A 23657-nucleotide genomic window follows, 5' to 3' on the forward strand; every position below is an offset into this window, starting at 1 on the left:
GCAGTTAAAAATGTCTACATCAATACTGAGTCCGTTATAATATATCGCAAACAATGACGTTATGCTGACAAATAGCAATTTTTAAAACGCTAAAACTATAACAAAACGCCCTATGTACCACTGGGTGTGCGGAAAGGAGAACGAAAATATGTGAACAAAACCTGTGTGGTATGTGGGCTAAAGCTGGGCTACGAGGGCCGATATGGCGCCGTCTCTGGAAGTTGCTCGCGACCGGCTTGCGCTACAATCTACTCACCGACTATGTCCACGTTGAGCAGAGCCCACACGGCGGGGAGAGACACTCGCTCCTGCACGAGGGGCAGGGCGCGTCGCAGCGTGGCGGTGCAGTGGCGCGCCACGAGCGCGGTGTGGCGCGCCAGCAGCTGCCGGGCCGAGCGACGCACGTTGCCATCGCGCGACCGCAACTCCAGGAACAGTAATCTGCGGAGATGAGACGACACAGTGTAGTTTCACAGCTGCCGTGCATTTAAAGTATTTTTTCATCACACACGACGGCACATTTTTGCGTAGCATCCCGACTGATCATGAATGAAATTCCATAGAGAATAAAGCAAACATTACTAAAATCCCACAAACTGAAATCCCATTTTCATTGCACTAATAATGTGTTTTTTTTTTATGTCATTGGGTACAATGAAATCTTTTAAAATTTGCAAGTTGTCATAAGTGAAGTATAAAAAATTGATAAAGCACATTTACTAGGATGAGCCCTTCAAAACTTATTTGCTACCTACTGGGCCCTGGTTAAGATGTTGCAATGCCTACCGTGGGTACCGATATTGTCCCGGCCCCAGAATAACAACTGAACTGATCGTGTGTGCATGTGCTTTTGATATTCTCACCGCAATCGCGATTGCGATCATAACTCATTAAATCCACTGTGCCGTGTAATCGTCAAGTGCCCCTCCTTCCTGACCACAAGATCTGATCTGATCCCGACTGCCGCGACAGAAGTTCCAGACAATAAAGGTGCCAGAACCCAGTACAGGGTAGGTAATTGCATTCATTGTCTTTAGGGTTCGGTTGCAAAGTAAATAAGGATAACACATCCCGCAAACCAGACCATTTGGAGCATTCATCTGCCAACAGGCAAGTGGCGCGATTACCCTCAATAACAGAACTAAGTTATTACAAAAACGGTTTGTTTTCTTAGAATTCCTGATGTGAATGGGAATGAACATCTCATGGTTTGTTCTAGGCGTCATATAAGGTTTAGCCGCGGCAAATATTTGTGTACTTTCGAGGGCAAAAGGAAAAAGGCAAAAGGCAAAAACTATAAGGATTACAGAATATCTAAAACTATGAGTGGATAGCCCGTTTTATCGGCAACCGGAAATGGTTTGTTGCGATCAGAGGAGGGGTTGGGAGGAGACGTCACAGTGCTGCGCGTGGGGGGTCTAAATTTGGGCTTATGTGGGCAAGGCGCCCGCTCAATTCAGTTGTATCTCTGAAACGAGTCGTTCAATTTTAGTGATTTATTTGTTAGCCATTTGTACTAAAGATTTCGATGAATAAATGTTATGTAAAGCGTGATTTTCTTTATAACTTTCTTACTGACAAACAAAACAAAATAACCTCTCAATAACTTATGTCATTTTGCATTTCTCAGAATACAGATCCGACAGGAGTATCAAGAATACTCCCCGTGGCCAGACTGCTAGTGGGTTCAGATTGAATAGGGTTTTCTTCATCCTACATATAATTTCATCACACATTACCTCTGGTACTGTAGGAGGAGGTCAACCGTGGGGCTGATCTCATTGTCAGCGAGGTCCTGCGCCTCCTCTCCGCGCGCCTTCTCGCCCCCTTCCCCGGGGGGCTCTACCTCCGCCAGCTTGCCCGGGATAGGGGGGCCCTCCGCCAGAGCGTTCAGGCGCGCCTGTGTACTGGAACTGATACTGCGAACTAGCTGTTTTACCTAGAGACAAAACGTATATTTTTTAAAGGGATTTGAATACTGTCCAGCAAAGCATGTATTTTATTTTCTCTGGGCTTTTTCACCAGTGCAAATCTCGAAGATGTTGTGAGATGTCAGAATATAAGAAGCCCTGTAGATTCCTAGGCCTCTATATTCCCTTCTCTAAAATGTACTCCATCTCTGTTGTAATGCGTTGATTTCTATAATAAATGACAATGAACATCACGAGGATATTCACCAACAAATTTGAATGTTTTATAGAATAACTCTTACCAAGTGCAGAAGTGGTACAGCATCCAGTTTCTCATTTTCAGTCGAGTCTTCCTCTGGTTCTTCGGACTCCCCGTCGCCATCTGCACGGTGAAATAAAACAAAAGATTGATTTAGATGGCACTAGAGAGAGTAAGTCGGTCTTCGTACTCGAGAGAGTGAAAGTTGATTACCCGGAGAGGCATCCGACAGCTGATCCTGGAAAGGAGGCTCAGCCCAACTTTCATCACCGCTCACCTCGAGCTCCAATTCATCTTCATCTCTGTAACCAAACATACTCAGTAAATATCAAACTAAAAATTTAAGACGTACATATTATAAAAAGACAAAAAATACATAAAGAGACTATAATTTTTTTGCAACAGAGAGGGAAAACATTATTGAGAAGGGAATATGGAAGTCTAGGCATTTACAGGGCTTATGACCTGCCATTGGCTGGTTTTAGGCTGATGTTCAAATGAAGGCAGAATGGAGAATGTTACACAGTGTGTAAAGTGGCCACTTAAACCAGCCATTGACAGGTCAAAAGCCCTGTAGATGTCTAGACTTCTATATTACCTTATCTTAAATGTTCTTCATCTCTGTTGTAATATGTTAACTTTATTTATTGTTTGCTTTACAGAATTTATTTCATAAGCTTATATCTCTGCATTTTTTGTTTATATGCTTACTGTTTTTTCTTGCATACCTTTGTTATTATTGTTTTTTTTTTTTTTTACTTTATAAAACTTTTTATTATATCCTTTTTAACTTATTTCACATATTTTTTTCTGTATATTCTGTGTTTATTATTTAGTATGTTAGCACGTATTTCATTTTTATTTTTTGTTTTTATTTTTCATTTTTATTTTTACAAAATAAATAAATATATATACATATACCCAAACCGTTCAGTTTGAGAAAATTATAAATACATGGACATATTGAATCTTACAATTTTATACAAAAATTAAAAGCAAAGATTAACAAAAATAAATATTTATAAAAATATATATTAACACTATACTATGAAGAGAGGAGAGGGGATGGGAAGGAAAGAAGAAGGATTAAGGAACAATTTAAATATTTAGATAGTGACATTTCAATCTTGACTTAAATGTAAATAAAGAAGGGGCGTCTCTAACATTTGTGGGTAGATTATTCCACAATCGAGCGGCTACTACTGAGAAAGAGGCGGCAAGAAAATTAGCGCGATGACAGGGTATTAAAAGGGTTCTCTTGTTAGTAGAACAAAGAGATAGTCCGTGTTGTGAAAGAGGTTGGATGAGCTCTCTCAGATAAACAGGCGAAGTGGGATTATTTAAAATATTGTGAAGAAGTGATAGAATGTGGATGTTTCTTCTATGCCTGATACTGAGCCAGTGTAGTTGCGTGCGATACTCGGTTATGTGGTCAAATTTGCGAAGATTAAAGATATAACGAATACAAATATGATGTACGGAGCCTCACGTGTGCATGGGGGCCTTCAAGTGCTTGCGGAGAGTGGAGCGCAGCCCTCCTCCAGCCAGCAGCGCCGACACTAGCAGCTCCCTCATAAAGCGCCGACCGGGAGACACCGTATCGGTCTCGCCACCTAGAAACAGTGTTCTTATTGTACAAATTGGTAATATATTTATTTATTTAGAATACAAACAGATGTACAGTAAAACCTCGTTTTTACATTCCTCAATTTCACAATTTTCCCGCTTTTTACGGCGAAATGTTCAGGTCCCATTTGTTTCCACACATTCTCATTCAAATATCCGCCCCAATCAACGTTTTTTGTTTTTCATAACCCGGTTTTACGTTGAAAATTTTTCGAAACTCGTTTAATCTGTCGAAAGACGACAAGCCGCGCGCCGCCGCGTGAATGGAGAATAAAATCGAGGCAAATAACAAAACATGTCAATTATTGCCTCGAACTAAATTCAAAGTAGGTGCACTGTAATCGACCATTTTGCTTAAGTGTCTAATTATGACATTCTACTAAATTGTGACATGCAGTTGACGCATATTCAGGAGGAAAAAAATAAAACACATCAATAAATTACGATGCAGAAAGTTTGGCAATAGAAATATTATTTTAAAACATGATGTGAAAAGAAGATATTTAAACATTTATCATAAAAGTGTGAAACATTTTTGCCGCGATGTAAATGGCAGTTGAAATTATGTGTTACCATACTAAAAAAAGTGATACCATATAAATAAAATTTCCCAATTTTTAGGGAAAAAACCATTGTATGTAGTTTATGCAAATTCAAATTATTATTTCCGTGTTTTTAAGGTGAGTAACTACATAAAATTACTAAAACATGTTTTTTTTTTAATTCAATAAAAAAAACACATTATAGCATTGATTGAAAAATACAAAATATTTTTAATAAAACCATAGGTAAATATTAATAATCCCCAATTATGGCACTTTTTACAATTTTTCTGCAGTATATTTAGTATGGTTTTGTGCAATAATTATATTCTTATGAAATTTAATTTTTTCCATACATTTTTCATTTCCTCACTTTAGTGTTTTCCTCAGTTTTACACTTTTTTTGTAGCTCCCTAGAAAAACGTAAACCAGGGGTTTTACTGAATTTGTTAAATGATTATAAATAGAAACTATGTTCGCAATAGTCTTTAAAAATTTAGTCTGAGATAAAAATTGGAGCCGGACGGACGCCGCGCCCTATTATTGCGCTCCTCCTACCTCTGGGCAGAAGCGACGACAGCAGGCGCGCCCGCTCGGCCGGCGTGGGCAGCAGCACGGGCCAGGCGCGGCGCAGGGCGCGCTGGGCGGCGGCGCGCGCGCCCCCCGCGCCGCCGCCCGCCGCGGCGCACACGGCCGCGCGCACGCCGCCCGCCCAGCCGCGCACGTCCTCCGCACACCACCCAGCCATCACACCCTCCAACTGAAAAGAAAATCACAATTCATAAATTTTGCATATTTCGTAGAGTTAAGGATACTTTTATGTGTTTTTATATGAATGAATAAATATTTTTTTTAAACATATATTTTTACATTTTTGTAGACTTCTCCAGTGTAGTCTCGCCTCTCGAGGCTAAACATCTATACTACTTTTCTTAACAGACGATGCTACACCAATTCAATATGATTTATCCGCCCTACATACAAGGCAGACCAAATCATGGAGGCATATTCTAAAAGAGGGCGAACAAGTGAGCAATGGAATGCTTTAACTGTCAAGTCACTAGATGTTCTGCTAAGAGTTTTAGCATAGAATTAAGAATAGTCCAGAAACCGCAAATCAAACAAAAGGCGACTAAACTACTGTCAGATTGTCAAAGAAAACAAAATGGACAATTCGTTAGTGTTGCCAGGGTAGTAATTTTTTTTCCCTACTTGGCTAATCTAATGAGAGAACTAATGAAAATTGGACCTCGGATTAAACAACGCCGTGGCGGACACTTGACCGACATTATCTTTAAAACATCAAATATTATTTAACATGATATAAAAATATCAGTTTTATGTAAAATAAAAATTGTTTCACATTTTATGTTCGAAGTTCATTAATTCAATTACTCTTATTAAATGACCCTTTACTTATCTACTCTGTTGAATCAATTAATGTTTCCGCGTGCACTGTAAAATTTTAGAGAATTAACAAATTGTTATTTTTTTTACCTTACATTACCTTTTACCTTGTTGTGATTATATTTTTTCCCCTCTGGCAACATTGCGCAGCGACTTCACGAATGCGCGCGACGAAAGTGGGGCAAAGTGGGGGGATTTTTGGATGGATCATTTGGTCTGATGTATTCAAATATGATTCTACGCTCCTTCTGGACTATTCTTAATTCTATGAGTTTTAGGGACTTATTAGTCATCAATATGTTCACTAACGTTACCTTCTTTGTAAAATAAATATCTGGATACACTGCATTCGGAGTAACAACACAGTGACTTATGTAGCACTGAGTGTGGATAGCGATCGCGAATGATGGATTTGTTGAAGGGCCTTAATTCTCCCCCTAAAAACTCAGTCATGAAGTAAGCGCAGCGAGCACTTTACCTGTAAGCGTAGCAAGTTGAGGGTGGCCACCGCCACGCACTCGCTCTCCTGCGGGGACAGGTTGCAGGGCTGAGCGGAGGCGGGCGCCCCGGGCGCCCCGGGGCCCTGCGACATCCACAGCAGCCTCTCCAGTTGCCTGGAATCCACAGAGAACTTTTATAAAACAAATGTTCATCCCCGCCTGGTGACATCCTATCTACCTATTTGGATGTTTGTTTTCAACAAAAATCATTGCCATCCCGCGAAACGATCCAGCCCGGAAGACCCAGCACCCCAAATCTCCGTAGGCAACTCATTAAACATTTTTTGTTTTTTTTTTTAAAAAAAGAAATATTTGCGTTCTTATGATTTACCCAAATATTTAATATTGAGGGCCATTCTCAACGAGTTGTAAATAACTCACTATTAGAAAATGGAATCAAGTTGGGGTAGAGTGGGATTCGAACGACGGACCTTTGGTCCGTGAGTCCGAGACACTAGCCACGGGACCACAACCCGATATTCGTTTTTCTTAATGCCTTGACTTCCATATTCCCTTATTTAAGGTATTCTCCATCCCTGTTGTAATTTGTTAATCTTAATGACCCCCGAGGGGGTGAAGTCCAGTCTTTTGTCTATGAACATTTGGACAAACTCAAATATTATAAAATAATATATACAAACAATTATAATGAAACAAAACACCTGTACACAAGTATTGAAAATATAAATACATAAAATAAAATCAGCATAAAATAAAGATACAAAAAAAGAAAAATAAATAAGAAATTATAACATAGGTATGAAGCAAATTAACAATAAATAAAGAGTTTAAATATAAAAAGTATTGAACAGAGGTGATGTATCATAGTATAAACAGTAAAACAAGTATAACAAAAGTATTGATTTTAATTTGTATAAAGATAAATTAAATAAATCTAAGTTTCCATGTTTGTTCGCTTACATGTGGAGCCGTGGAATAGGTGAGTTTTTAGCACAGTTTAAACTATGCAAATCAACAGCAAAATAAGTATTTTGTCTCGTCCCACGCTGTCTCACATAAAAATTCACACAATTTAAAACTTTGGGATTGTCAAGAACATTATTTGATAACTTAAAAAGCAGCGCTAAATCTGAAATTTCCCTTCTATCACCAATACATATTAATTTTAACTGCTTCATTAAACATTTCTAGTTTAACTCTTCAATTGGGATGTTTAATTTGAAATTCATAAATCTTAAAAACATGTGTTGGACCTTCTCCACACTGTTTACATGGGTAACATAATGAGGAGGCCAAACTGAGGACCCACATTCTAACTGACTTCTTACTAGGGTCATGTATAATATTTTTAATGCATCAACAGACTTAAACTCTCTTGTTGTTCTGATAACAAAGCCTAGGGTTTTTGTGGCTCTATTAATCATCTCATTCATTTGGGTAACAAAAGTTAATTTATCATCAAAGATGATACCCAGATCATTTATTCACTTTACAAGAGTTAATGTCGCATTACCGCTCATGATAACTTAAAAAACCGTACTAAAAATAATATTTAAATATCCTCCTACCTTTTCATCGGATTAATTGTTTAAAGAGGTCAAAGTTATTTCAATTAGACAAATCTATTATAAGTCATGTCTGATCAACTTTTATTTATTTATTTATTTATTAACGGACATTGTCCATGTATACAATTTATAAGGTTTAAATATTACAATTTTTTTATATTTTTTTTAAAATTTATTTTTAAAAAATATTTACAATATATTCTTAAATTAAAGTCCTGCTGAGTTGCATACATACAACTCGTCAGCAGGTTCTTATAAATTACATTAATTATTTACACTTAGCCTACATTAACAATAATTTTACTTGAAAAACAATTACAGGTTACATTTTGAAAAATTAAAAACTATCACTAATACAAAAAACTTTTTTCTAATAACCATAATTTGAGCAAACGTCGAACTCCTGTATTTAACTCAGTATTTTTAATATTGTTTGGTAACATATTAAATATTTTAGGTATACTGTATTGCAGTGTCCTTTTGCCATATTTATTGCAGTATCTAGGAACAGCTAGCCCTTCCATACTAGTAAACCTGGTGTTGTAATCATGCACCAACTTGAGTTTATACTCGGAGTGCGATGCATGCTGACAAATTAATTTGTACCAAAATAGAGCCCTAACAGATAATTTATTTACAGATTTATACATTAATTATATTGAAATATTGTGTCTCTGTCTAATAAAAGAATAGTTTAAAACATTTAAAGAAAAAAGAAAGAAGCATTGACAAACATTTGGACCACAAGTAGTAAACAAAGAACACAACAGGAAATAATAACAAGATATTCCTCAAAAGTAAATTAATACGTACCAAAAAGTATAACAACTTTGGCTAGGAGACATTTCTCTGTGGTAGGTCCAAGAATATTTAATTTACTAGATCAGGTAACAAAGGAATCTGAGTCATTTTCAAAATTCAAATCCGGTTTGAGTAATTGGTTTGCTCGAATGGGAATGGATTTCTGCGATCAAATGTGGACTAACTGGTAAATGATTAATATGTATTTATAAATGTAAAATGTAATAATGTATAAAGTATCAATGATGTGTATAAACTTAATATATATGTATATGTATGTATAAAACATAATATAAATATGTATGTGCGAATATGTATGTATATATGTGTGTGAATGTGGTTATGAATGCATTACAAGTGCCGCGACTCAATATGGATTTTCTAGCGAGTCGGAGCAAGTTCACAGACATGGGTCGTTCCTGATTGTGTCGCTACAAACTGTGTCTCTGTCCTTAACAAATGTATGCATAATGTAATCAATAAATAAAATAATAAATAATTACTAATTAATAATTTTGATTAGAGAAAACCGCATTACATGACACTTATCCACGTTAAGAAAGAGAGCATTTCTAGTGCACCACATTAGCCTTTGTTGTTCTATGTCATCATCGTCTGTAAGCCTGTCAGTATTTACATGTCCTAGGTATTTGACCCGCTTAATTGCGTTCGTTACTGTTCCGTTGTTTAACTATAAAATAACACAACTTAAGACTTTTTTGGGTTGTGCGTCATTTTGTGAAATAAATAATGATAATCTGCAGAACGGGTACTGTTTGCTCGATGGACTTACTTGAATGTGGACTCGGTGAGATCGAGAACGAACGGAAGGGAAGGCGGCAGAGACCACGGCCGAGCCTCGCTCCATATTAACATCTGACTGGGACCGCAGCTGACACCTGTGTTGACACATAATAATCATTTTACGCACACATACATACATAACCTTTACACTCGAAAGAATTTTGTTTTGGACGGAGGAATTTCAACCCCCCTCATCCCTCACTCCGTATACCATCACAAAAAAAAAATATTACAAGACAAAAAGACTTGATTTATTACCTCCCTATGTTAAGATTTACAATTTAGTACACACTGTTAAAATAAAAAAAAGGATAATATTCATAACTAAATTTTCTAAAAGCTTCGAAATCTTCGTCATCTTCATTCCCTTTCCGCACCTAATGGTGCATAGGGCCCCGCTTTGGCAGACCAATCGCAGCGTATCTCGATCATTTTTGTTACATGAAGGTAAGATGATTAGTCTTACGCTTCAGGCGCCAGTCCAGGGACTATAAAAAATATTCTAGTGTCAAAACACTGTTTTAAATCAATACTTCGCATCAACCATGAAGAGAATCGAACCCGAGACCTCTTGCATGGCAGGCCAGTGGCGTCTTTGATACCAAATTTCTAGTGAAGCTCAGCTTTTAAGGATAAGTATAATATGCGTAAATGTTAAGTAGACCTACAGTAAATAACACAGTACGGCAGGGGCGAATCGTCAAAGTAAGCGATTATGCACAGCTTACCATTATATTTGACTTTAAATTATAATAATTTATAGTAACCATGTTTATGGGAAAATATATAAAGTAATTGTTATTTATTATAATCACCGTTTATATCTTTCTACAAAAAAAAATATCTATGAAGTGCGCCCAGCGCCAGCGCCCAGTCCATTCTCACTGAACGATAAAACTAGCCGATTACCTCAGCTTATTCTTCCATACAAAAAAGTACACTGTATTTTTCGTCTTTAACCCAAGTCGGCTTTTTTAGTACTAAAACAAACTTGCAGATTACAAATATTTTTAGAAGATTCTCTATTTGGAAACTAGTATTTCGAACATTATTTCCGAAGGACTATTTTTCTTGGGATGGGATACCGTTGACATATTATGTATCACATAGGACAGGTGGCGTTCGCAGTGGCCGTTTTAGGCATTATTCATTTTAAAAGAAATCGGCCAGTGCTCAAGTCTTGACAGTACTGTCAATGACAGATCATAATGAAAATATCTGCTGAATGTCATTGTGGTATGTGTTAATAAACTTTTGTACAAGTTTAGTATTCTATTAAAATAGTGTAGATTAAAGTTACGTATATCGCGTGGTTAGTAATAATTGTTGTTTGAGTTGATTTTCACAGAACCACAGAAAAAGTAGTAATTTATAATTACATTACTTACATGTTATGTAAGTACTTATATGTAGTACAAATTATTGAACATTTTCGATAGATTACCTATAAAATAAATCACGGCTCGCCACTGCAGTACGGACCATGTTTGTAGGCATCTTTGAGCATTTTTATATTGGTTGCTAGTTTTTTATCTTCATAATGTGTTGATATAATGCGAATTAAAATACATATTAGGTGCTAGTGAATAGCAATGATTTCTTAGTGAGGCTCAGCCTCACTCGCTTCATATGCTCCTTCGACCCTGTGGCAGGCAAGCGCGCTGACCACAACACCACGAGGCCGACGAAGCTTCGAAACCGGTTGGTAAAAAAATAAAAATAAGGTCTTAAAAACACAAAATTGTTTTATTTTAATTATTTTGATAAAATTATAAATAAAATTATCAATAAAACTTCTCCGTTTACTTTAGTCAGTGCTTTAAATATAAATTTTCAATTACACATATTTTATGTCCTCGGTAAAATTTGGTTGTTACAAACCTACAACGGCCAGGCTGTCGGGGCAGCGGTGCAGCAGCTGGAGGGGGCGCGCTCCCCCCCACCCCCACAGCTCCCCGGCGGAGGTCACGGCCGCCGCCCCCTGCGCCCCCAGGGACAGGGAGCTCACGCACTTATCTGGAAAACGCACACACAGAATTAGATATCCACAGTTATAGTGCAATATGTCGCAACTCATATTTGTAGGATTTAGGTGTTCTGTATTCTGTGCGTTCTAAAGGAATTATTCGAAAGGAACACCCATGTTATGAAACCGGTCGGCATACAATATTTATTTTAGTGGTTGTACACAAAAAAATGTTTATATTATATTGAATATTTTTTAATTTATTTTTTATTTATTTATTTAAAACACACTTTTACAGAAAAATATACTTAAACAATCTTATGCCTACAAAATAAGTTGACTTAAAAGATATACATTTGACAATTTCAGAAAGTACAATGTAAACATATTTTTAAAGCCAAACAATAATATTTAAATACAATATATTTAGTACATCAGCACTGCTAAATAAGTCATATAGACTGATTCACGTAAATATTTCCATTCTTGAGCCATTTCTAGTAAAAAAAACTGTGTTTGAAAATAGGAAACAAGTTGTGGTAGAGCAGGATTCAGACCTCGGAGGCCTTATCACATTCAATGAATGTACAACAAACAACGAACAAACCATCATGTCGTTTCTCCGTAGGGGTAGGCAGAGAGGATAGAATGCCACACAACTCTGTCTTTGCATACAAATCTAACTTCCTCTAAATTCATACATCTTTTCATGCACGCGCGCCGATTATTCCAATTTTTGACATTTCCATCTTGAAGCGTTTGTTGAATTTGGTCATGCCCTGTCTTTCTTGGTCTTCCTCTATTTCTGCATCCATCAACATTCAAACTATGAATCTTTTTAGCTGTTATTTCGCTGTCCATTCGCTCTACACGTTCGAGCCAACGCAGAGCTCCTTTCTTGATTTTGTCATCTCAGCCTTACATAATGTACGAATTTCAACATTTGTGCATCTATCGTACGTAGTTTTACCACAAATTCGCCTGAAAGATCGCATTTTGAAAGCATTCAGCCTACTTTCATCCCCGTTTTCCCAAGTCCATATTTCACTCCCATACGTCGGGCCCAGGACTCCATTGTGAACTGCTAATTTTGCCTCTTGCGACAAACATTTATTTGCCAAGGTTGATTTAAGTGCACCGTTCACTCTGTTTCCGGCACTCACCCTCCTTTCGAGATCTTTCTCAGTCATTCCATCCCTAGTAAACATACTTCCCAGATACACAAATCCCTCTACCTGTTTTAGTATAACCCCATACACAGTGATTTCACATTCAGTCATACTTTCATTTCTTTCGAAAACCATCCCATTCGATTTATCGACATTCATCAGCAAATCAAAATGTACGGATCTCGACATCTGCGCATCGAAGTACATAATTACATAAAGTGTGGTTACCTTGCATCCCTTGCACCAAGATGGCCGCCACCACCTCCTCGGGGCTGTAGAACCTCAGCATGAAGTAGTTCTCCTCGTCCCACATGTACACCCTTCCCCTGGGGGTACACCAAAAGTACTTTAGTTTATTAATCCCGGGCGGACAACTCGCCAACATTATAATTAACAAGTGAAAATTGCACGGGTGCCAGACATAAAATTATAAACATGTATAGAGTCTTTAAAATAAAGCTAGATTAAAATGACAGCTGTCAAACTAATGTCACTAGTGATGAAAAATTACTGATCACTGATCAAATCGATTTTATCAGTTTTTTCATGCAAACATGAAAACAAGCCTATTATAGTGTGTTTAAGACAATTATTCACCAAAAAATAAGACATTTCTACTTTTTTTCATGAACAACATCACATGAATTATTTTTTTATTCAATCAATTTACATTGATCAATTTATCCCATCTCCAACGTTTTTCAAAATGGCGTGACCTTGTAAGAACGTTGTTAATAATTATGTTTATTTTAGTTTTTTTTTTTAGTTTTAAAGCTGATTTCATATATTTATGTTGATTTATGTGTCAAGCGTTGTATTAAAAAAAAAATATCACGCCAGATACGAATGATTTTTCATGTGTCAATATAAATAACTTCTTAGCAGTTACAATTAAGAAAGGTCTTTTGCGATGGTTCGGTCATGTGGAGCGAATGAATGATGAAAGAACGGCTAAAAAGATTTATGATGCGAATGTGTCTGGTTGTAGAAGTCGAGGAAGGCCGAGAAAGACATGGCATGATCAAGTACAACAAATTATTGAAAGTGGTCATGTGAAAAGTCGGAATAATCGACGTGCGTGCATGAGAAGATGTATGAATGTGAAGGAAGCAAAGGAAGTGTGCCAGGACAGAGTGGTGTGGCGTTCTATCCTCTCTGCCTACCCCTCTGGGGAAATGGCGTGATGGTTAGTTAGTTAGTTAGTTAGCAGTTACTACAAAGTTATGTCGTCACTTTTGCTGACAGCTGTCATTCTAATCAAGCTATGTTTTAAGGACTATAGGGTGGATTATTTTTTTTTTCGAATTTTTAAATGAAAGGGGTCTAAAAAGTTGCCTTTTGGATTACTCGGAATGCAAAAAATATTTGATTCTACTTTTGGCCCTCAACCAGAGCTTGAAGTTTTCGAAAAAGTCAATTTTTTGCACTAAACAAGCTGACATTTCATATTTAAGTAAGAAAATCATCATTCCTTATCCATGAACGTAAGATGATCAGTCTTACGCTTCAGGTACCAGTCCAGGAACTGTGAAATATTCTAGTGTGAAAACCCCCTATCAAATAAATATTTCACATTAACCCTGTCGGGAATCAAACCCGAGACCTGTTGCATGGTAGGCAGAAAATCAGTCCAATTAAATTGTATAATGTGCATTAAACCTTATTAAATAAGCATCTAAGGGCGTGAGTTGCACTTTGTTTTGTAATAAATGGGTAGCATTGGTGATTTGAGGTGATTTTAACAAAAATGGCGCTATATAAATTATCCAACTATATATAGCATTGTTTTAATGAGCCATTGTTTTCGTCAATATTAGCCAGGCGCTCAACGGAATCAGTTCCGTGGAGTGTAAACTTTTTGCATTTTGGTAGTTTTAAAACATGTTTGAATTTGTCATGTGATTAAGTTATATCTTTACTAACAATTTTTTTTTTTTATCAATATAGATTATTAACAAAATATTCAGACAGTTATAAAATTCAAACCTCGGTTGAAGCCAAGAGTAGTATGGAATATTTTTTTTTGTAATTTTTACGTTCAATGTGATCCAAAATGCAACTTTTTAGACACCTTTCACTTTGATGTGTAAATAAAAAACCTCATACATTATTGGCCCACTAATGTATATATATAATGTACCTGTCATCTTGCGCCACACAGAAGTGGGGGCCGCAGTAGACGCGGCATATGCGCAGGCCCGCCAGGCCCGGGAGGGCGGTCAGCTCGGGCGAGGGCGGAGACTGCGTGCCCCAGTCCTTCCACAGGTACACGGACCCCGCGCTGCTGCAGACCAGGAGGTGTTCGTCGTTCCACCCTTGGAGGACCAGAGTATCAAGTCAGAGACTGAGTGTATTCATGTGTGATATGAGGTTAAAAGCTCTCCCCCCCCCCATACGCAAAAACTGTTTTTAAGACAGTCATTTTTCTCATAGTCAATTTAAAAACAGTGAAATTTCCCAACATTTCCGGGAAAATGACTGTATGTTATTTTATGCAAATTCAAAATTCTATTTTCGTTTTTTTTTATTTACACATAAAATAATTTTAACATGCTGTTTTTAAATCAAATAAAAAAACAGATTGCATAATATTGTTTGAAAAAATTTTTAGCGAAATCATTGAAAGTGGGTAAAAAAAAATTATTGACAATTTCCACTCATCACCGTTTTTACATTTTTTCTGGATTTAAACTATATTATGTACACTATAGTGCAGGGGCGAACCGTGTATAGAAGCGATTATGCGCAGCTTACAATTATATTTGACTAACAATAAAAATGTTTTACTGTAACTTTATTTACAGAAAAACAAATAAATAATTACTATTTATTTTAAATCATTTCCACCATTTGTATTTTTATCCTAATATAAATATAAATAATTATAAAGTGCGCCCAGCGCCTGCGGTGAGCCAAGAAACTAGCCGATTATTCCAGCTTATTTTTTCATACAAAAAAGTATACTATATTTTGAATGTCTTCACCCCAGTGCGGGTTTTTTCTTCTAGATTAAACTTGCAGATTACACAAATCATTTGAAGATTCTTGATTTTGAAAACGGTATTTCAAACAGTATTTCTTAAGGGCTATTTTTCTTTGAAATGATACCTTTGACATAAGACCATAATTACTTTCATGCGTCATATTGCAGTACATATAGCGCTCCACGCGGCCGTTTTTAGCACTATTAATTACTATAACAATTCGGGCAGTTGACATTTCAATTGAATACCTAATATTGACTGAATTCATGGTGGTATTTTTTATTTATTTTTTAATGAATTATATATTAAAGTAATGGACAATATATCTATATAATATAATATAATATATCACAAAGTTACATCGTTTGAGTTGATTTCATGGATGAGAGTTGTTGTATCACACAGAACCACAGAAAAATATCAATTTATAGTATATATTTATTTATTTTTATTTATTTATTTGACACTTTATATACATATACAATAAATATACATATAAGGGCGGGCATATTGCCTTAAGGCAATTTCTTCCTGCCTACCCAAACCGTTTAGTTTGAGAAAATTATAAATACATGGACATATTGAATCTTACAATTTTATACAAAAATTAAAAGCAAAGATTAACAAAAATAAATATTTATAAACAAAAAAATATTAACACTATACTATGAAGAGAGGAGAGGGGATGGGAAGGAAAGAAGAAGGATAAAGGAACTATTTAAATATTTAGATAGTGACATTTCAATCTTGACTTAAATGTAAATAAAGAAGGGGCGTCTCTAACATTAGTGGGTAGATTATTCCACAATCGAGCGGCTACCACTGTGAAAGAGGAGGCAAGAAAATTAAGATTAATTACTTACATTATATTATGTACCTCCTATGTAGGTACAAATATATGATATTTTTTTATGGCTTACCTGTAAATAAAATCACCATTTGCCACTGCTATAGTGCAGCAAATCAATTTTATTTTTATGTAATTCCTATTTTTTCCATACATTTCTCATTTCCTCACTTAAGCGTTTTCCCCAGTTTTACGCTTTTTTTCCTTGCTCCCTTGAAAAACGTAAAAAGGGGGTATACTGTATGACCCGGCTACAAGTACTTGATGAGAACCTCGAAATGAGTGATGTTAATTGCGCGACTATGGAACCAATGTTTAGGTAATAATAATAATAAGAACCCAAATCGATTTGTGATATGACGGGAATGAGAAGATTAACAAGTTTGATGTTATGCGCTAGTGGAAGTCATCTTACCGAGAGCCATGTGTGAGGCCTTCTCTCCCAGGGGGAGTTGGACGGCGAAGGGGGCCAGGAGCTGCGTGCCCCACCCTCCCTCTCCCCAGATGTACAGGACGCCGCGTACCGACAGAGCGGCGCTGCGAAAATCACAAGTTGATGAAGAATAAAATTGATGTCTGTCAATATCAGTCTGTAATCGCTGACCGACATTTTAATGAAAAATTAATGTTAGTAAACAATAAACTAAATGTTATTAAATATTTGTACATAATCACTTACCGACTTTTCTATGTCTACCGGTTTTGAGACGTACACATCTCTTTGTCGGGACACCAATTAAACCAACATGCAAAACCCACTATACACCTTCACCGTAGTTGTTGCACAAAAATATAAAACCAACACGACATGCATTTTAATAAGCACATGCACTGATTAAATTAAGAAAATACTCTATGTTAAATTTATTTCAACAGAGAGGGAAAACATTTTTGAGAAGGGAATATGGACGTCTGGCATTTACAGGGCTTATGACCTGTCATTAGCCACTTTACACACTGTGTAACATTCACCAATCTGCCCATGTTTGAACATCCACACTTCCTCAACTCTTCCATCTGTTGACTTTTGTGAAGTAAAAGAGCTGAAACCTCTATCACGTAGGTGAGATTCATCCGGCTGAACCAAATCACCTACTAGGCAACGCCTAAAAACAATTTTCCAATTTTTATACTTCTTCTTTTACCAGGTAGTTAATACAACAATGTTTGAGTATGTCCAAATGCTTGCAGACTAGCTGGATTTCCTCCCTAGGGAGTTATTCATAGTTAAATTTATTTCAACAGATAACTATGTGTTAAGTAAATAATAGCATTTATCGATACTATTCCTGGCCGATTACTTTCGTTCCCATCCTTCCCTTGACCCATCCTTATGGTACCTACCTAACATCAAGATAGAAGATATTCAAAATTAGAAGATTCGGATTTAGAACAAAAACCAAACAACATTTTTGACTTGACATAAAATCCGATAAAAAGCGGATGGAATCGTCGCACGTCATGGAAAACATTGTTATATTTTATAGTTCATATGTGATCCAGTGTCAGAAATTGAAGAACATTCAGATTATATTAATGGTAGGTATTCATTCCATGTTCCTATCCTTTCTCAAATATTTCCCAATAACAAAACTGAATGAAATTCGATTTTCATTTACAGTCCGCCTTTTCGTTAACACTATAAATAACTGAAATGAAATCCAGCCAGTCTGCAAGCATTTGGACATACTCAAACATTGTTATATTCTATGTTGTTTGAGAAATAGTTGAAAAAAGTAGACAGTCTTACATACAAATAATACAGGGTAAAAAGGAAATAATATGGAAATATTTCACATTGGGAAAGCATTAAAAAATAATGTTCCTATTTAATTAATTATTGTAAGTATTTTAATGGTCAATCAGTTGAAAGGAATTAATATTATATACTTTTTCCCGATTTGTGGAAAAATACCCTATTGATCCATGTACCACCCTTATACAATATTTTTTGAAACCCATTTAACAATTATTGATTTTTGTTAGTAAATTTGCAGCCGCGGCCTATACATACAGTAGAACTCCATCTATCCCAACTCCAGTCATCTGAATTGCCAAATATCCAGATCGTTTTATTTTTACATTTACCTCGCTCGGGACGGCATCCCCGAGCGACGCCTAGCAACCCTCAGGTTTAAAATCACCGATCTACAGTATCCGGCCACGCCCTCACTACGCCTCTCACCTGGAGGACGGCCCGCAGGCCACGCAGGAGATGCGGCGGCCGCGCAGGCCGGGGACGCGCGCGGGGCGGTCGCGCGCCTGGCGGCCCTCGGCTCCCAGCCCCAGCTGCCCGCGCCGCCCGCAGCCCCAGCTCCACGCGCCGCCGCGCGCCCCCGCCGCCAGGTAGTGGCGCCCGCACGGGTGGCAAGCTATCTGCACCACGCGCTCGCCTTCCACACCTGGGGAATCGAAACAGAGTTATGAAATAACAGATCGAATAATCATATTAAAGTCTTCGACATCATTGCCCATGTCCGCTGGCTAGTTGGAGCATACGGTGACCGCAAAGAGCCTCCCGGCATCTTTCGACCTTGTCCCTTCGACACTTCCCAGGAGGATAGTTTTCTCCAAACTATCAGAGTTCCCTGGAATGGCTAGGTCACTGAATTATCAGAATTATCACTGACGAATGCCTACAGAAGAGCTCAAGACCATTCCAGATGGAGGGAGACTGTCCACAGATGAGCCATGCCCGGAGTCAAGCGTGATCACCATCCTTAGACATGAGGTACGGATTGAAGAGAGAGAGGCTATCGAATATCTTTATATATTCAATTCTTATGTACGTGTGATGTTACTGAACTCCTCCTAAACGGCTTAACCAATTTGGAATCAAAATCGGGTTGTGGTCCTGTGGCTAGTGTCTCGGACTCACGGACCAAAGATCCGTGGTTCGAATCCCACTCTACCCCAACTCGATTTCATTTTCTAATAGTGAATTATTTACAACTCGTTGAAAATGGCCCTCAAAATAAAATATTTGGGTAAATCATAAGAACGCAAATATTTCTTTTTTTTTAAAAAAAAAAAAATTACGTGCAGTGTTTATCGAAATGTAGATCTTTGCGCTGCGCGTGTTCTTAGATATTAAAATTTTCAATCGAATCTATAAAATAAAAGTTAGAAGCATAAATCTTTTTTTCATCGACCTACCAGGGTTGCATTTGACGAGAATGCATTTACAAAAAAAAGGGAATAATGTTGTGTTTAAAAAAATATCATTTTTGAATGTTTACAAACAACATCCGCTTTTTATGGATCCCAATCAGATCAGATCGGCGGCCTTCGTGGTGCAGTGGTCAAGATTCCAGGTTCGATTCCTTGTGAGAACACAAAAATTAGATGTGATTTTTCTCTAGCCTGGGTGTGCTGTGATGTAATTCACCACTGTATATTGGGCCTCCTGGCCTGTTGTGGTGCAAAAAAAACTAATAATTGTAACAGATCAGACTTTATAATGTCTTCCCATTTATTTCTTTTTACTGGATTTTTGGTAAGACTAAAATAATATTAACTGACATTCGATACATTTTCCAAAATTGCATGAATGAATTTTGAATTCATTAACAAATTGCACCCCTGTTGGTGAGAAGAGCTGAGTTTGACATTTGCAAAAACAATTCTATATTTGAAAATCAATTATTTTATATTTTGGAATTCAACCATAGACAAGTACATAGGTACCTACTTATCAATGAATTCCAAGGTAATAGCAGGCAAGCTAACGTTCAGGCAGGACAACGTCTGTCGGGTCCGCTAGTTTATTACAAAAATTATGACTTTTAGACCAAACGGGGCAGTATAATCTTAGTACCTACAAACATATCCTGATCGTACTGCCCATGGGTATTTGATTGATCACAAATCGACAATACTGCAGTGAGGGGTACAACGAAAGCTTCCTCATTACCTTAGCTGACACGACAGTATTAGAACGCCATTGCTGATCCCGTTTTCCTGTCAAATGACACTCACCGAGTATGGGCTGCAGCTGCAGAGTGTCGTAGGGCACAGTGTACAGAGAGCCGTCCTCGGCCAGCAGCAGAGCGAGGAGCTCGGCACACGCCAGCTGTTTCACTCGCACCTCCCCCAACTGGACGGCCAACACGTTCCCGTTGTAGAGAGAGATTACTTTCTGCGCTGGGACTTGGTCCTTCTGCAATAAAGTCAGAGAATCATAGGAGATAAGTAATGGAATTAATAATGAATAACAAAAAAAAACACTAATAATTATAGACCACACACAATTGTTGTAAATGCCTATTTTATTTAAGCGATTTGTGCATAGGTTTGAGATCAGTAATTCGGTCAAACGGCAACTAATTGACATTCGCGGGGTTCATATTATTATTATGATGGATAACTTATACAGCGCCATTTTCGTAATAAAATACCTCAAGGGCGCTTTACATAGTGATTCTATTGTTAAATTAATTTAATTGAAGCTTTTAAATTTGTAATTTAATTAAAACAATTTATTTTGTTGTCACGTGCTGCGGATTTATTCAAAAGATTTAGAGAACAAGTGGGTTTTAAGTATTTTCCGAAACATCACTTCACTTTCACAGCCTCGCACCTCTGCTGGGAGAGCATTCCATGCCATAGGGCCTGCGACCGCAAATGCGCGTTCACTAAATTTAGTGCGCTGTTTGCGGAGAGGTATAATAACTTTTCCTCTCGCCGTAGACGTAGCTGATCTAAGCGTGAGACGCCTGTCAGCTAGTTCATCTGGAATGCATCCCTTAGATATTCCGGAGCAGAGTTGTGCAGTGACTTATACATAAGCCAACAGAGTTTGTATTCGACCCTCTGTGGAAAACGTAGCCAGTGTAGTTCCCGAAGTAGTGGAGTGATATGACTGAACTTAGAGATTCCGAAAATAAGTCTCGCTGCGGCATTCAATACAGATTGTAGGCGAGTCATTTTGTTCATTGGTAGACCTGCATGGTAGGCAGCGGTGGGCTACCAATTTTTTAACAAGGGGCTCGCGGGGGTAAGTGGTTGGAAGGGGGGGTTTGTAGGATGGTCGAAGGGGAAAGGGGGAGGGGGAGGTGTATCATTTGTTCTAACTATCCAAAACACTAATACATAATACGAGGGCGGATTGAAAATTAAGCTACTTAAGTAGGAAAAAAACATTTTTATTTTATTTTTAAAACCATTTATTCCTCCCTGCACCCTGCGGCTCTTCTCCAGTTTGTCAGGCCAATTTCTCTAATGTCACTTTCCACATTATCCAGCCATCTTAATTTTTATCTGCCTCTGCTTCGTCAGCCTTCCGAAATGGTATGAAGAATCTTTTTAGGAGTACAATTATCATGTAATCTTATTTTTATGAATGAGGAATTCCACTGTTTTCTAATTTATTTTTTCTCTATTAGCGTACTATTTAACTAAGCAAAAATATATATTTATTTTTTTGTGCGTTATTTACAAAAATATGATTTTTTAAAGTTACATTTATCAAATACCGCGCTAAATGACTGTAATCAATGTGACACTTTTCAGTAGTGACGTCATGAAACGGTTGGCGTTCTTACTTTCACTGACCTGACAAGAATCTATGGAATATTGCTTGGATTACTTCATTTAGTTGATCGTAATTTGCTCATTCCTATGTTATGGTTGTTTTTACGAACGTTTCGATTTAGAAAAACCTAGAAAGTTGACATAATCTCTGGTTGAAATGTCAAATTATACAAATTATACTCTTTTTTTTCTATGGTCAAAACGTTGCGGGGCTGTAAGGCGGAAACCGGAAATACTACACGTAGATAAAAGGAGTGACGTCATTATTTACGATTTTAAAATGAATACTATTTTTAACATTTTTTATTTATTTTTGCGTGCGTTTTTGAGATATTTCATCCTACTTAAAAATTTTTAATATTCACGTTTACACGAAAACATTTTTAAAATTAACTTCCGGGTCGGGCTGGAATTCCTCATTGTGCAATGTTGGGTTCGCCATTCAGTGCCTCGAATTCAACTAAATTTAAAACAAAATTAAAGCCATCAATTAAACTGTCAACTGATGTTTGCTCATCACATTCGAGATCTCGCTATTTTCGTGAGCGTTATAGCCAAGTTCGACAGCAGTTAAATTACTCGCAAGTTTGAGATTGTCGGACTCACCGCGGTCATGCCCTGCGCGGAGGCCAGCAGCGGCGCGGCCAGGCGGTCCAGGTGGCACAGTAGCACCACACCGGCCGCGCGCACGCTCACCTCGCCCGCCTCCCCCTCCACGGGCAGCTGAAAACTCCTGGAAACATTACAAAAAGGAGGTAAAAAAACGTACATGATTATCCTAGTCAACGTATTTTGGACATGATACATTATTATTATTGTGGATAATTTATATGGCGCCATTTTTGTGAAAATCAACCTAAGGATTTACATTACAATAATAGCAAATGGAATGGGCAATTATCGTGGATTTTTTTTATTGGCTAATAAATTAATCTAAAAAATCACAAGCCAATCGGTGCTATTCTTATTAAAATCTGTTAAGAAATAAGGGAGATATAAAGGATTAAATTCTAGTAATTTGAATGGTGCCAAAAATAAACAATTCGTGACGTCATCAAGTATGACGTCTTCGGATGTTTTGTGATGTCATCAGATTGTTTTCATCAATGTCTATGGATTTTATAGAGTATTGTAGATAGCTTCCTTTTTCTATGTGTCGTTTGTTTACATTTTCGGCGTCCTGTCACTTATCAAATGCTACGAGTTGTGATTTATAATTTTCATGATAAATTGATAATTCAATTTATCATTATCATAATAAATTAATATTTAAAAGAGGTTGAAAACCATAAAATAATAAAAGAAATTCGAGATGTAAGATGTAATCCGTTTTCACTTTCATCTGTCAGGGCCTGGAACTGGAGTGTGGAGTGGGTAAGGGGGGGCTTAAGATAATATGCATAGACAACTCTCCTTATATTTCTATCTGTGGCCTGTGGCATTACCAACATTAAATTGAATGCATTAGTCGTGAAATTTGAAATTTAATACCAACTTGAGAAACGATCGTTTTCAAAAGACCTTATTTTCTAAACGAAAATAATGAATGAAAATATTCATTATAAGGGTTTGTATAAACACTAGGAGAATCTTTAAAAAATCTTTTATTTGTAGAGTAGGTTAAATCCGATATTCCTCCCGAGTGATAATACCCTATTAATGGTTTACACCAGATTACACTAAAAAAAATTAAAAAATTGTGGGTGTATTGTACATGATAACTTTGAAAGTAATCCTCAGAGGATTTAGAGCAGCGATCGGCAAACGGCACCCCACGGGCC

At 37.2% G+C, this 23657-nt stretch overlaps 1 protein-coding gene across 1 annotated transcript in view; it reads right to left on the reverse strand.

Moving 5' to 3' along the window:
- Positions 1-23657, reverse strand: part of HERC2 (E3 ubiquitin-protein ligase HERC2) — a 151555-nt gene that overhangs the window by 113580 nt on the left and 14318 nt on the right. The window contains exons 9-23 of the mRNA XM_088227494.1: positions 22483-22609; positions 20323-20503; positions 18530-18746; positions 16760-16881; positions 14654-14828; positions 12742-12839; positions 11260-11394; positions 9368-9473; positions 6223-6358; positions 4896-5097; positions 3659-3782; positions 2383-2471; positions 2213-2292; positions 1740-1939; positions 257-441 (exon numbers count right to left, since the gene is read on the reverse strand). Coding sequence (XP_088083620.1) covers positions 257-441; positions 1740-1939; positions 2213-2292; positions 2383-2471; positions 3659-3782; positions 4896-5097; positions 6223-6358; positions 9368-9473; positions 11260-11394; positions 12742-12839; positions 14654-14828; positions 16760-16881; positions 18530-18746; positions 20323-20503; positions 22483-22609 — 2177 coding nt within the window. The remainder of the gene's footprint in view (positions 1-256; positions 442-1739; positions 1940-2212; positions 2293-2382; positions 2472-3658; positions 3783-4895; positions 5098-6222; positions 6359-9367; positions 9474-11259; positions 11395-12741; positions 12840-14653; positions 14829-16759; positions 16882-18529; positions 18747-20322; positions 20504-22482; positions 22610-23657) is intronic.

The sequence above is a fragment of the Micrasema longulum genome, unplaced genomic scaffold, assembly GCF_059751315.1.
Source record: "Micrasema longulum isolate JH-2025_06_02 unplaced genomic scaffold, ASM5975131v1 h1tg000044l, whole genome shotgun sequence".
NCBI classification, from domain to species: Eukaryota; Metazoa; Arthropoda; class Insecta; order Trichoptera; family Brachycentridae; genus Micrasema; species Micrasema longulum.